At 42.0% G+C, this 15,361-nt stretch overlaps 1 protein-coding gene and 2 pseudogenes across 2 annotated transcripts in view; 1 reads left to right on the top strand and 2 right to left on the bottom strand.

The window, feature by feature from the left end:
* Window positions 1–15,361, bottom strand: part of LOC146581185 (NACHT, LRR and PYD domains-containing protein 12-like) — a 503,983-nt pseudogene that overhangs the window by 44,202 nt on the left and 444,420 nt on the right. The gene's annotated exons all lie outside the window — the stretch shown is intronic.
* LOC146581200 (neuroligin-2-like) lies at window positions 591–1,892 on the top strand. The gene is made up of 2 exons (XM_085267582.1): window positions 591–706; window positions 1,012–1,892. Exons 1-2 carry the CDS (start codon window positions 606–608, stop codon window positions 1,838–1,840), a joined length of 930 nt encoding a protein of 309 aa, XP_085123708.1. The 5' UTR covers window positions 591–605; the 3' UTR covers window positions 1,841–1,892.
* Window positions 8,663–9,362, bottom strand: LOC146581199 (stonustoxin subunit beta-like; annotated as a pseudogene).

The following is a 15,361-nucleotide window of genomic DNA, read 5'->3' as shown; positions in this document are numbered from 1 at the left end:
GGGCTCCCAATCTCAGTGTCGGTGTTTCTGACAGATCGGCCTGCGAACCCCTCACAGCCGGACCACAGTCACAGTACAGACATGTTTGGATAATGCAGTCATGCTTCCTCTCTGCTGCCTGTCACTCCTTCTGTTATCAGAAAGACTTTTTTTTCCTCTCTAGATTTCTCACTCGCTTCCTGGCTCTTGGTTCATCTCACCAACATTTGCTTTGGTTTCATATCTGTTGATCAGACCGATCTCTTAAAAAATGTCTTGCACTGCTGTTACTTTACTCTTAGCAGTTTTCACTTTTATCTTTCTTCCCCCTCCTTTTGTCCCCTCCTGTGCTTCTTCACCAGGCAAAGACATCCTGAGGGAGACCATTAAGTTCATGTACACAGGCTGGGCGGACAGGGACAACGGCGACATGCGGCGGAAGACTCTGTTGGCCCCGTTTACGGACCACCAGTGGGTGGCACCAGCTGTGGCCACTGCCAAACTCCATGCTGAGTTTCAGTCCCCAGTTTACTTTTACACGTTCTACCACCACTGCCACACCGAGACGCGGCCCGAGTGCCGACGCCGCGCACGGAGACGAGATACCTTACGTGTTCGGCGTACCGATGATCGGTGCCACGGACCTGCTCCCGTGCAACTTCTCCAAGAACGATGTGATGCTGAGCGCTGTGGTCATGACTTACTGGACTAACTTCGCAAAGACTGGGTAGGCCTCATGTCACAGTAGTGTAAACTGTACACGTTACTGTATGTTCTCTGATAGCCTTCTAGTCATCTTGAATACTTGAATCTAGGTTGCTAGTTTAATTCCCGTGTGGCTTTGAAGAATTGAACATACTGGTTCACCAAAAGCATCCAGATCCCAGAGCAGCCGGTTGGTCTTAGATAGTTTAAAGGTTGCACAGAGAATGGGCCTCCTGTCTGTATTCAGTGTATTGATGCCACATGTTACTTATAATGGAGACTGAATATAACTTTGAACTGAAACGTTTAACCTTTATGCTCCACCAGGGACCCCAACCTGCCCGTCCCTCAGGACACCAAGTTCATTCATACCAAGCCCAACCGCTTCGAGGAGGTCATCTGGACCAAGTTCAACTGGAAGGACAAGCAGTACCTTCACATCGGTTTGAAACCTCGTGTCAGAGACAACTACAGAGCTAACAAAGTGGCCTTTTGGCTGGAATTAGTCCCTCATCTTCACAGCCTGCACGACGTGCTCTTTCCCACCACTACGCGCTCCCCCGCAGGCCGTGACCCCGGCACCATGAGGCCCAGAAACAACGTTCCTCGAACCACTCGTCATCCTTACCCTACCTTCCCATCAGATCCTGAGCCCGAGGGCTCAGAGCGCCCGCCCCAGGACCTCTTTCCCGGAGACACCCGCGACTACTCCACCGAACTGAGCGTGACAGTTGCAGTTGGAGCGTCGCTCTTCTTCCTCAACATCCTGGCCTTCGCCGCCCTTTACTACAAGCGTGACAAGCGGCACGAGATACGCCGGCACCGGCTGTCCCCTCAGCGGGGCGGCCCCGCCAACGACCTGGCTCACAGGCAGGAGGAGGAGATCATGTCCCTGCAGATGAAGGACTGGGAGCACGACGCTCACCACGACATGGAGCCCCTGCGACCCCACGACATCCTGCGGCCCGCCTGCCCTCCCGACTACACCCTGGCGCTGCGCCGCGCCCCCGACAACGTGCCGCTGATGACGCCATACACCATCACCGTGATCCCCAGCACCATCACCAGCATGCAGCCTCTTCACGCCTTCAACACATTCCCCTCCACAGGCCACAACAACACCCTGCCCCACCCCCACTCCACCACCAGGGTATAGTAGGGACAGGCCCGACACAGCGCCACCTAGGGACCAGGAACACTGGCTCTGCTACCGCTCTGGAAGGGAGGCCTCTAGACGTGGGCCTTCGTTCTGTCCTCTTATTCTCTTCTTTCTCCAAAAGCAACTACACCTGCTGCGTCATGTGCTGTGAAACTTGGCAGCTCCCTCCACTGGTGGCATGTGGAGGTGCAACTGAAGTGTCCAGCAGCAGATGAGCAGTTTGGGGTGGGTGACTCAGATCTTTCAAAGATACTGTTTTCAAAGACGGTCTGCTGTTTCCAGGCTCAAGACCTCCAACATTTGTCAAAGGGACGAATGCTCTCTCGCTCCTCGCTGTTTTCTCTTTTTTACGTTGGCGTCATCTCTTTTTCCATCTCCTGTGTGTTATGTGCACATTATGCTTCTCTTTTCTACATCCGTGTTTTATTACTGCTCTCTTCCTCTCATTTGACACGCCTCCCTCCTGCTCTTCTCTAAAAATTCCCGATCTGCTGAGCAGTCTGGAGGCGGGAGGCGTACACTAAACATATAACTATGAAAACACTGATATCTTTCATTCGACCAGCATTTTTAGGTGCCAAGTAAGTACTGCTGTGTTTCATTTCTCATCGAGGGAGAAGAAAAACCAAAGAAAAATAGAGTATCGCTATTTACCGTCAACTAACAGAGTTCTGTCATGTTCTCATGACAAAGTGCCAAACTGGCCTCAGTCGTGATTTTCTTTCTTCCATCTTCTCTTTTTGTTGTTTTGTTTGAAGCATTTGTTTAATTGTTGTTTTTTATTGTGTGGAAAGAATTTTTCTGAAAATATAGATATAGAGAAATGATATTATATATAGTTCTATATAAAATGTGTACAAAGGAGAAAGTATATAAAAGGGTTTTCTCAGTGGGGGATCTATGCATGAATTATTTTTAAAGACGCGGGGAAAAGGACACTGTACCTGTCGATGCACGTTTCCCAAAATCTAAACGAGTCATATCGCTCCATGTTTGCTACTTTTGGTTTTTGGTTTTCTCCCGCAGAGTAAGAGCATCGCAGGAGCATCGCAGGAGCATCGCAGGAGCATCGCAGGAGCATCGCAGGAGCATCGCAGGAGCATTGCAGGAGCTCCTGAAGTCAAACGACGCCTCCCAGCACTCATTTATTAAAACGGAGTCGATGCCAAAAGTCTTAAACGTTAGAATCAAAGCAACAGCTGTGAACTCAGTCATGGTGTCATGTGCAGCCTCCATCTTACTGTCACTACTTTTTCATTTTAGGGTACGTGAGGTAAAGCGTCCGTCGATGTAGCTTGATTGTACAAAATTATTTTTCTACGTTATTAACAAAACAGAGCAGAGACTGATGCTGCTCCTGTCTGACCCCCTTATGTCTGCCACATGTGTATTCTGACTTCATATCATCACTGCTCCCTCCCTCCTCCTCTCTCCATCCTACACCGCCTTTGTTATTTAACACCGACCCCCCCCAAACTGATAATCAGACAAATTCCCAAACAGCTGACTTCACTGTGTCGACACCGTTCCTGACTATTTCTGACCTCAGCTCAGCTCTGCTATTATCCTCACATTAAGGGTTCGTTCACCTGCCTGCAGATGATCTGTGAGCTCGTCGGTTGTAAATGAAACTCTAAGCACACTGAGGGTAACCGGGAGGCGTTCAGGGCCTGCAGTGCAGAGCTGCAACATGAAAAAAAGGGATGGGGGCTCAGATCTCCTGAACAGGGTGGAAACAACACGGTGGGTTTGTGCTGTTTGTGATTCCTGCTCCGTCACTCTGGTGGAGACGACTGCAGCTCAGCAGCGCTTCCTGCTGATCCTCTGATGAAGATGTCAACAGTATGTAAACTGAGCTGATGTGCTGCTGTTTGAGCCCACGTGGTAGCGTACGTCCAGTATGGGAGAACTTAGTCACCGGTGCTGTCTTTGCTTGTGCTCTAGCTTTAGCCTGTTTGATTGTTTGTTTTCTATTTTATTACTGCCTAAAAGGGGAGGTGGGGGAAACACATGCCTGACTTCTCCTGTCAGAGGTTTTGTAAGCTCAGTGGAAGGGAAACGTGCACAATGTAAATCATAAAACAACTGAGTGGGGCTGTGCTGCAGGTGGATCAGTGCTGTGGACAGTAGCTGTGGAAAAGAGACTGGACAAAGACTCTCAGCCTTAAATACAGGACAGAGGATGATCCGATCATCTTTCAGCTAACAGTGTCGAGCAGAAGGACGGCCGGCTGATGCGTCCGTACGAACCCTTTTGTACTCACTCCTGTGTATAAGGAGGTGGCGAGGGGTTGTGTAGTTAACCTCAGTGATAGGTTTGTAGCATAAACCTATTCGTTGGAACGTTAAGGACAATTTAATTACATAGCAAAGCAAGACACGAGTAGGCAAAGTTCTTCATGTTTCCCGTGCACGGGAGAGAACCGGACAAACGCCGTTCCTTCGCTTGACCCCAGTTGCTCTCGTCCGCTCCCCCGTAACACTGCTCTTTTATTGAGGTTACATGAATATACATATGACGTTCATTAACATATGACGTCTACATACAAACAAAGAGTACGTTGCCTGTGCGTGCGTGTGTGTGTGTGTGTGTGTGTGGGGGGGGGGGGGGGGGGGGGCAGAGTGTGACCCCATAAAGACTTCCCTAAACCTGCTGGTCTGGAAGTCCAGCAGTTCATCTAAACAAAAGGCACTTAGCCTAAATCAGATATAGATACATTTATCCTAAATGAACAGAGGGAGTGACTTTAAGTCTGATTTCAGACTATGTCAGTATTAGTTAAGCCAAGAGTCGGGCAAAAGCTTTATGACCCGGAAAGTTCTAATTCCCACAACATATTGTTGGATTAGTAAGCAAAACTTTTCTGTGATGAAGATTTTTGGGGTCGTTGTTTTAGTGATGGGTTCATTCTGTCAGTTACCTTTGGCTTGTTTTCTTATTTCAATAGAGGGAGTTTTACTAAACATGGACATGTCGAGGAGCGGCTCATTATTTCTGTAACAGTGCACTTAGAGAAAACTGTCAGGTGTCGCCCCCTTTGGTGATGATGTTTTGTGCTCTGATGAGCTAATAATCAGCTCTCTTTTCCTCCTTCTTTGTTCTAAGCAGGCCTGCAAGATTGAATTAACAGCGCTGTAAAACATTGTTGTGAGAGCAAATATAAGGTGAGCTTTTCCAGATTACAATGGGCTGAGGAAAAGGTCACCTGTGGGAACCTGCGAGTTCCTGTCTAAAAGGATTGCAGCGAGTTAATCCAGTCCAAGATCATAAAGAACTCTTTTTCTAAAAACAAAAGAAAGAACAAATAAATGAGCTCATATTGATGAGGGTGGAGACTCTGATGCTTTGTGCGTGAGGCTCCACTATCAGCAAGATCTAGTGTGAATGTGTGTGCATGATGTGTGTGACTGGACTGTGACTGGACTGACCATGTGGACTAAAGTGTTGACTGACTTGACACTGAGACAAAGACTGGACCAACGTTAGGATGAGTAGATGTTGACAAACAATTCACGACGCCGGTAAGAAAAGGGTGGATGCTTTGCTTTGCTTTTGGCAGGAGCAGGAGCACAAGAGAGAGAGGGAGACCGAAAGGTATCGGTTTGTCACATGGCATCGATTTGTCACATGGCATCGATTTGTCACATGGCATCGGTTTGTCACATGGCATCGGTCTGTTAGGTTTTGGGATGAGAACGTGTTGGATGGTTACCTGTCTTGGTCTGGTGGAGGTCTCTTCCCATAAGAAGACTGATGACTTTTTCATTAACACTGAAGTGTTTCTTTCTTCTCTCTCCCCTCAGATGACTTCACACTATAACCAAGGACACCTCATAGGGGATCATCTGATTGTGGCTTCTCTAATAATCTTTCTAATAGTAATATTGTTCACTGTTATGTTACAGAGTGAAGTGAGATTAGTGCTGTAAAACTTCCATAACACTGAACAGATGCCACCACAGATATGTTGAAATCTCAGTCAAAACTAGCAAAAACAAATGAAATCCATGAATCAGAAATGCTGATTGTTGAACAGATAATTCAGTCTGTGCATGAGGAGGATCCACTTTAGACTAAACTACATACAGAAACACAGGAACCAGGGCACAGTGTAAATCCAGGAGCTCTGTGTGCAACAGCTGACCTGTATGAACACAAAACACTGATTGAAGTCCACGTTGATGCTTTCTGTCTGTTTAACTTTTACATTTGAAGCAACACATTTTTACTTCAAACACACAGATCAGGTAGAAAACTGTGGATTAGAAAACAAATTCATCAAGAAGGTCCTGAAGCAAGAAGTTCATCATTGCATAGAGTAAGAAAAAGGACATGAATCATCCCACGGGTCTGTGCAGTCGTTATGTTATCATCAGCTAAATCATGTCTGCATACTGTGTGTGTGTGTGTGTGTGTGTGTGTGTTGCTTTTTTAAATCTTCTACTTAGAGTTCAAACTTGGATAGTGATAAAAACATTGCACTGCTTCATTTAATATCTAATTGAACACATCTGTGATTGAATTTGAATCTTAAATGTTTTGATTTCAAAGATGTGGTTCTGATATGAAGGAACAGGAAGTAAATTGTTGCCATGGATACAGTGAGACAGACGCCTCAGACCCTTATTTTTTATTTCTTTGACTTTTTATTTTATTGATTCATTTCTTTATTTTTACATTTTAAAAAGTGTATTTGTCTGAATGAACTAATCCCCATTTCCCATGCTTTGTGTCACTGGTCATACTGGGAACAGCCATAGAAAATGTTTGTAAAGAAGAAATCTTAAACATGAGCAGATTCTCAGGCGATTTCTGTTTCCTAACCATTGTTTCAGTGCACACGTCCCATCACTACATGTGTGTTAAAGATTTCTTTGGGATCAAAATCATCCACTGACAGTTATCAGTACAAACAGGATGCAAAAATCCAAAGTTCAGACTTCAGAGTTACTAAAACAGAGATCTGAGGAAAACTGGTTCTTCACACGACGTTTCATGTGTGAACAGTAGAGGTGGTTTCATTTTCACATGTAGGTGTTGCAGTGAGGATTGCAGGGAGACATTTGCTGAATAGCTGCAGCTCTGCTCCTGTAGACTGCCTCTGAATGTGTGTGTGGTGATAAAGTCACTTTAATTAAATGTCACCTGTCAGGGAAAACTTTGTGTTGACTGAAGAAAGTTCACTTCTCTTTCATTGCAGCTCCACTCTTATTTTTGATGCACTCATTTGTTTAATAAATGATTCAATGATTTTGCCACAGCTCTGCATTGTCAGGTCGGAGCATGTGTGCTTTTGATGAAATGCTGATATGATGACGCTTGATTGGGGAAAGATTTCCACAGGTGGTGTTGTTGGTCTCCTTCTTCCAGTTTTCTTGTTGCTGCCTCTCTCCTCGCCTCAGTTGCTGCAGCTGTATCATGTATGTTGTTATGTTACATACAAAGAGGAATTTGTGACATTAAAGAGTAAAGATTCTTCTAATTGTTTTCATCTCATCTCCTACTGCTTTAGTCTGCGTGGACAATATATGAGTAAATCATTACCAAGCCAGATTATATTTGGAATATTTCAAACAGAGGACATTACAGTGAAATCTGCTTTCAATGTGACATTTACTTTGATCCTTTAAGACACAGTTTATACATCAGACAAACTGTTTGCAGAGCGATTAAATGTTTGATATTGTTGTTAAAGTTGTACAGATGAGCGTTAATCACCAACAGCTTCATTCATGTGGATGAACTGGACGGTTCCAGGGAAACTATCAGGATCACACGCCTCCAGTGGTCACTGTGAGTAACTACAACTCTGCACATACAATAATTAAGATGAAGAAATGTTTTTATTGTAGAAAGATGAACCAAATGTAGTTTGACTCTCTGACAAACGATGGCAAGATAAAAGGAGTTTGTTAAAAAAGACACAAAAATGGTAACAATGCAAACAAATACAAACAACAGCATATCCTGATATGAGGCTCACAGATCAGGATCAGTACAATACGTAGCAACCGACATTGATGTTGCCATGGTGACCGCTGCCATATACAGTATTTCTGTTACCTCACTTGTCTTAAACATCAACGCTGGCTGTTTTTCATTTTACTAATGAGTCCACTCTCTTCCCTCACTTTCGTCTCTTCCTCGTGTTTGAGCTCCTCTCAGAGAGGATTTAAGAAAGAGCTTTGATGATGGCTGTAGCTCAGGAGACAGAGCAAGGCATCTAATGATCAGAAGGTTGGTGGTTCAATCCCTGACTGCTCCAGCTGGCACGCAAAGTGTCCTTGAGCAAGACACTAACCCTCTCCGATGCATCCATCAGAGTATGAACGTGTTAAACAAGAATCAGTCCATTCACCATGGAAATATCAAAGTAGAAAGTGATGGCAGTTATGATTGGCTGCACAGCTGGATCACATGACCAGGTGAGTGGTACAAATAACAGGAAGCTTCTCTTGTGGCTTTAATAATCATTTGAATTGATAACTTGTGATTTACAGACTGTTCTTTATCTTTTCATTGTCGTCTGAAACACAGAAAAATATCAATGTTGGAAAATATGACATTTATATCTAGTTTCTACAGGATGGTTTAATTCTCCAAAGGCCACCACAGACATGACAAAGTTATTTCATCATTATAATGCACAAAAACAAAAAGCAGGATGAGCCCTGCTGCTCACCAAACTTGTGTTGAATAATAATTTGTGAATCATTTAGTTTAAAACATCAACTGACTGAATCCATGAATCTCATCATGTGTTTCTGAGTGAAAGACACAGACATGAACAGACTGAACTGTTTCTCTAACAGGTAAGACTAACTACAAAGAGTCAATTCATACCTAAGTGTGCCAAAAAAGTCTGAAATACCCTTCATGAAACCAGTCGATGGATCCCAGAACCAAATCCAGGATAAAGAGGTTCAGTGAATGTGGTGTGGAAGGTGTGGAGGTGGATCAGAGAGTCAGAGGAGACTCTGTAGAAGGACAGAGTGCCAGCAGGACAGTCCACACACACTGCTACTCTGTTAGAGACAGAGGAGGAGGAGGAGGAGGAGATGGGTGTTTCTCTGTTATTGTGCCACACAGAGGAATAATGATCAGAGCAGCAAAGACTCCAGGACTGATCATTTCCACCAAACACACACTCATCACTCCTTCCTTTCCTTTTGATTCCTCTGTAACTCACTGATATCCGAGCCCTCCTCGTCCACTCGACCTCCCAGTAACAGCGACCAGTCAGACCATCTCTACACAGCAGCTGTTCACAAACATCAAATCTGTCTGGATGATCAGGATGTGACTGAAGCTCCTCCACATGTGTCACCTTCCTGTTGTTGTCAGACAGTTGGAGCTTTGTGTTCACTGTGTTTGTGTCGATTGTGAGTTGACAGGAATCTAAGTTCAAAATACTTATTAAATACATACATCATTGATTTAATGCCAAATAATTTCATTTCCAACATTTACAATAAATTAATTAAAAATTTAATGATTTTTAAATAAATGTAATTAATCAATTAATAACACATTTAATTAATTATTTAAGAATCTATTTATTTAATTCATTTGGGCCCTTCTAGCCCTGCAGCTGTGCATGTGCTCACATATCCACTGGTATGTATCCTACAGGTATTCTCACAGCAGTGCTGCTGAACATTAAATGACCAGCAGATGTCAGTTCTTCATAATAAGCAGTTAAACTTTGTGTGATCTGCCTTTGGGTGAAGCAACAAAGCCGGAAAAATTGGACACATTCGCAGAGCTTTACCACACTATCACTAGACAACAATGGAATTATTTTAACTAAAAACAAATAATCAGAAAGTCTTCTGCCTGGTCTCGTACCTCTGTGTTTCTGTAACATGAATAATGAGCTGAAATTCTCCTCACGACACCACCGATCAGCTCGAAGGGCCCTCGAGTTTACCTGCATGCATCCTGTTCACCTGTCAGCTGTTTAACACCTGCTGCTTATTCAGCAAACACGCCCACATTACCTGGTGACAGTCACAGTTTAATGCGGGCCGCTGTTTGTCAATATAAAATAGTTTAGTTCCAATATTGTGCACATAATTTGCAAATGCACCATATTTTACAGACCATGAGGCTCACTGGATTATAAGGCGCATTAAGCGAAACAAAAATGTCGCATGAGTCAAACTTTACTCAGCTCATTCTTCTTGCTTCCTCCACTTCCGTACCATTGATTCATTCATGTTTAATTCTCTCACAGCTGCTTTATTCCCATGTTGGGAAGGGCGATGGACACTAAGATAACTACAGAATACTTTATAAGTGAACCTGATGCTTTAATCAGGATTTGGGCTATTTGCATTTAAATTAAATCAGTAATATAGTTCTGCCACTTATCTGCTCTAATGACTGGAAATCTGATATCCAGTCACCAGCACAGCTCACTCACTTACAGTCACTGACTTCACTGTTTTTGCTCCTGAGCAAATCAGTTTGTTTTAGATTAAAGTTGTTTCATAACTGCATCATTTTACTGAAGTTTAATGTGTCAGCGGAGCACATGTGGAACTGAACCATTCGCTTGTCTTAATTATCTGATGTTTATATGTGTTACACTTTTTTAATCTTTCATTTTAAATTGAAACTAACATTTAAAAACATTTGGTACAATGTGGAAAGAGGAAGAGTATTTCCAGCAGGAGCAGAAACGTCTGACTCAGCATGACGATGCTGTTGGTGGATACTGAAGAGCTCAGCCTGTCAAGACAGGATTAGGTTATCGTTTTCAAAAATGTTTATTCAATTATATTCTGAGGCCAGTTATCTGGTATAATCTTTGGAAGTCTATTAAAATAAAAATAAAATCAGATGTGTGGACTTTTGGTTGTTTTTGTTTTGTTCAATAAGCAGATGTTGGTGTTTCAGCAATGCAGTAACTTAAGTTTAAAAGGCTTGTTAGAACCTATGAAACACATCATACAGACTTGTGGACATTAGAAGACGACTAATAATCATCATGAATAAGACTAAAGGCAGGAAGGTGTCCTTTATAACTAATAATATTAATAACTAATAATATTAATATCATAGTCTGTCTGCAGCTGAGACAATACAAACTCAAACTGTGGGGAGAAGATTATATCACTTCAGTTTAAATTGACCTTAAGCGCCACATTTTCACAGACTTCTTTATTTACAGCATTTTTTACGTGCTGTAGAGATTATACAGTTAGGTCCATAAATATCTGGACAGAGAGAACTTAGTTTCTGATTTTGGTTCTGTACATACACTAAAATCAATTTTAAATGCAACAACTCAGATGTGTTTGAAGTGCAGACTTTCAGCTTTAATTCAGGGGGTTGAACAAAGAGATGCAGAAAAATGTGAGGAACTAAAGCATGTTTAACACAATCCCTTCATTTCAGGGGAAATGTAGAGGAAAAATTAGAAAAATTAAATAACTTAATTAAATTAATTAAATCATAAGATTGTCAGCTGATAACCAGCTTCATGCGACCGCTTATCCTGGTCCCAGTGTTAGGGTCAGTGAATCCAGTTAACAGAAAGATATCCTGGATATACTTGACTGACTTTTTAGACTCAAGATTAATAATCATTATAAAAATTATAGTCTAACATCCAGAAATCTGCACGATGTGTTTCATTATGTCTAACAAGCCGTGTACAGTTAAAGCTAACAGTTACTACATGCATCAGTACATTTCTATATTTTTATATCTATAAAAGAAATCTGACACTTGCGAGACTTTATCAAAGGTGTAAGCATCACAGCAGGTGCCTTTGTGTCAAAGTAGCTGAGGATCAAACAGAAAAACATGAAGGTTTTCCTGGCCTGGGATTTTATACAAATATTCTGCAGTACATCAAAAACAAAAGAAAACCATTAATGAACATATGAACATGACCTGATGCTGCTGACGTGAAGCAGAGCAAAGTTACAGAGGTTTGATTACAGACACAGCTGAGCATTTTGCAATTTTGCATCATTTTAAAAAGTTTAAATTTGTTCAGTATTGAACGGCAGAAACGAGGCTTTGTTTTCAGAAGTAAGTAAAAGAAAAAAACAGCGGCCGACAGGCTGTAAGAACGGTAGACTTGTGCATAACAAGCAAGCGAATAATGCAGAAAACAGGAAACTGTTCTTGAAGTACAGAGAGAGAGAGAGAGAGAGAGAGAGCTGTGCATGAAGTGTGATTTTATCCTGGTGGCAGCAAAACAATCAGAGGGAATTCATGACGATGTTTATGTGAAGCGTAGTTTGGAGCTCCTTTTCTGCTGGTTTACTCAATATTGTTTGGAGAGAGATCAAACCTGCAGCTTCAGAATCAGCTCAAAAAGGGCGTAAACACAAAGCGCGGAAACATCAGAATCAGCGAGCTGTCGGCTTTCAGCTCGTGTCCGTGCAGTCAGGTGAGAAAGTCACATCTCACTGATTCTGATGCGTCGGCGGCTCCGCGCTTTGTGTTTACGTCTTTGTGCAGAATCCGTGTTCCTGCTCTCATTTACTGTTTTAGCTGTTTGGTGGTTGTTGAAACTTTGGGAGGTTTAACCTGAGATTCTGGCGTTTTGGCCAAAATAAATTTATATTAAAAATCGATTCAGGATTTTAATGAATCGATATCACGTTATCCAAGCCAGAATCGATTTTAATCGATAAATCGATCAAAACCCACCCCTGATGCATATACACGGGTCACACTGCTTATTGAAACCCCCCAAACATCAGATCTGAATCAGACAGGTTTTTGTTTTTTGTTTTCAAAGTTTAGACTTTGCTTCTATTGGACTTTTTATCAGTAACACGTGCTTACTTTCTGCAGGAACAGTTAAAACTAACATAAATAAATAACTCAAGAGCTGATAGTCAGCAGGGGGTTTACAAGTTGTGGCCGCGTTGTCGGCGGTATGAGCTCGACCACTTGCAAGGTGAGCTGGCAGACATCACTGAACTCATCAGAGATGATTAGGTTCATTTTGACAAAGTGAGCAGATATTTAACCTCCTAGGACCTGGCGTCCACATATGTGGACATCACATTTTGGGTTGTTTAGACCAAAATACTACATTTTGCTCTACAAGGGCCTGATATCCACTTACGAGGATGTTATACTGCCACTGTGCTATCGAAATTTTAGACAAATATCCTCATATGTGGCTCTCATTTTTCTCAGAAACAAAAAATGTGGTAGTTCTTTGTTTTTACATTCATCAGGTCCCAATCAGCCCAAATATCAAAGAGAAATTAAAAATGAATGCCACGGAGGAGTTTGGGTCTTAGGAGGTTAAAGATTGTGCCACTACATTCTTGTCTAGAAGATATTAAAGTGTATTTGGTGACACACAAAAAAGGGTAAAGTTAAAGTATAGTTTGGGTCCACACATGTCCAGACCATGGTGTGTAGGCCTACTTAGTTTTGAGGAATTGTCATGGGACCGGGGTCTGGGTGACCCAGGGCCTGTAAGAAGTTATGGACATGTGTGTTTTTGGTGCTGCTGTCTCCTGTTTCCATGTTTGTGTATCTAGGTGTGTGTGTGTGTGTGTGTGTGTGTCAGCCAGGAGCCTGGCCACACCTGCGGAGGAGAATTACTCACACCTGCAGCTGATCAAGCCTCGTCAGAGGAGCTACTTAGGAGTGTGGTGGAGCTCTCTCCGATGCTGGATCATTGCGTAACTTCACGTTAGTCTCTTGGCGAGTTAGTTAAGGTTAGTCTGCAGCATTGTGGCGTTGCTGACGGCTGCCTCTTTGTTGTTCCCCAGGAGGAGTGTGGAGACGAGAGGGCAGCGAGCACGGGGTGCTCAGACACTGAGGAGCGGAGACAAAGAACACTAACACTGGCAAGAGGACATGTCAGAGTCGGGAACGCACTGGGGATTTATTGTTGTTTGGATTATTTAGCATCACTGTAAATAAACGCACTGACCTCATCAAAGAGTCCAGCATTTGGGTCGTCCTTCCCCTCATCATAGTCTGCCACGCAGGCCGTGACAGAAAAGCCCACTAAAAGAACGCCCACCAGACCAAAGCAATGGTTTTGACTTGATCAGCATTAACCCCGCCCCCTGACTTTGATGGGTGAAGCTGACAAATAAAATGTATTTATGAACAGCGATGCAGGGCCAGGAGTAGCAACGTGAATTAAATAAATACATCATTAAATAATTCATTAAATGTGTCAGTAAAATAATCAAAATAGAAAACAAACCAATAATTGATTAAATATGTAATTAACTCATTTGAATTGTATATAAACAAATAATGAAACATTTTAAATGAAATTAATGGATAATTCATTACTAATATATTTCTTTAATTGACTATGTACATTTTTAATTAATTACTGAAATAATTAATTCATTAGTGATGTATTAATTTAATACAACCATAAAATACCATAAAATTGCTAATTTACTCAAAATCTATTTAAAACATCAATATTAAAGGTTAACTTATGATAATGAATACATGCAACTATAACTGATGACATAAAAATGAGGATTTCTTAAGCTGAAGCCAAAGTGCTGACTCATTTGTCATGTTACTCTCAAATGTTTTCCCTAATAACAAGAACATAATTACACTTTAGCCACAAGAGGGCAGCAGCATTAATATAAGTCACATGTATATAAAGGCACAGTGATTATATTACAGTGATTTTGACAAAAACAAAACAGTTGATGGCAGTGTGTTTTTCCATGACAGAATAATTACGCACACCCCACTTTGCAGTTATTTATTGTAAAAAATGTTTGGAATCATGTATGATCTTGGTTCTACTTCTCACGTGTTCACCACTTTGTGTTGGTCTTTCACGTGGAATTCCAATAAAATTGATTCATGTTTGTGGCTGTAATGTGACAAAATGTGGGAAAGTTCAAGGGGGCCAAATACTTTTGCGACACGCGTGCCCAGGGTTGCCGACCCCTGCTCTAAAGCATCTGATTTGGATTCCTGAGATCAAATATATTTTCCTTTGTGTTTGTTTTCTTCCCATTTGTGGCTTTAATGTAGTGTTACATCCTGTTTGTTTGCTTCCATCTGTATACATGTCCAGATTCACTGTTATGTTTCTATTCTTACATTGCTGTGTGATCACTGTTCCCTCTGCTGACTGATGTGACCTTTTGTATCTCACACTGATACTTGTCATATTTGTATCTGCGCCTAAAAGATAAAAAGTTTTCCATGCTAAAACACAGCTCCACCTCCTGCAGTTCTCCCTCTGAACCACTAGATGTCTCTGTTATCTAAATGAAGACGTGCAGCACAGCAACCACAGCAGCGCTCAGATCACACGTGTCCTGTTATTATGTATAAAAGCATGAAACAGGTGAGACAGGTGGGATCAATATTAATGTTGTGGAAATATATGAAAAAGCAACAGAAGAGTGAAAACATTTCCTGTTTCTAGAAAGATCTTTCAGCTCATAGCTGCTCACAGACTGTATTTACAAGTGACAAACTGCAACTCTACAGTACATCTACAGTATATATCAAATATATTCTGTATTCAAATCTAT

The sequence above is a fragment of the Mchenga conophoros genome, linkage group LG3 (assembly GCF_057382185.1).
Source record: "Mchenga conophoros isolate Kocher_MC1m ecotype Shallow Benthic linkage group LG3, M_conophoros_male_GT1.1, whole genome shotgun sequence".
In the NCBI taxonomy this organism is placed as follows: domain Eukaryota; kingdom Metazoa; phylum Chordata; class Actinopteri; order Cichliformes; family Cichlidae; genus Mchenga; species Mchenga conophoros.
Note: the sequence above shows the minus strand (reverse complement) of the source record. Positions and strands in the feature narration are given on the sequence as shown.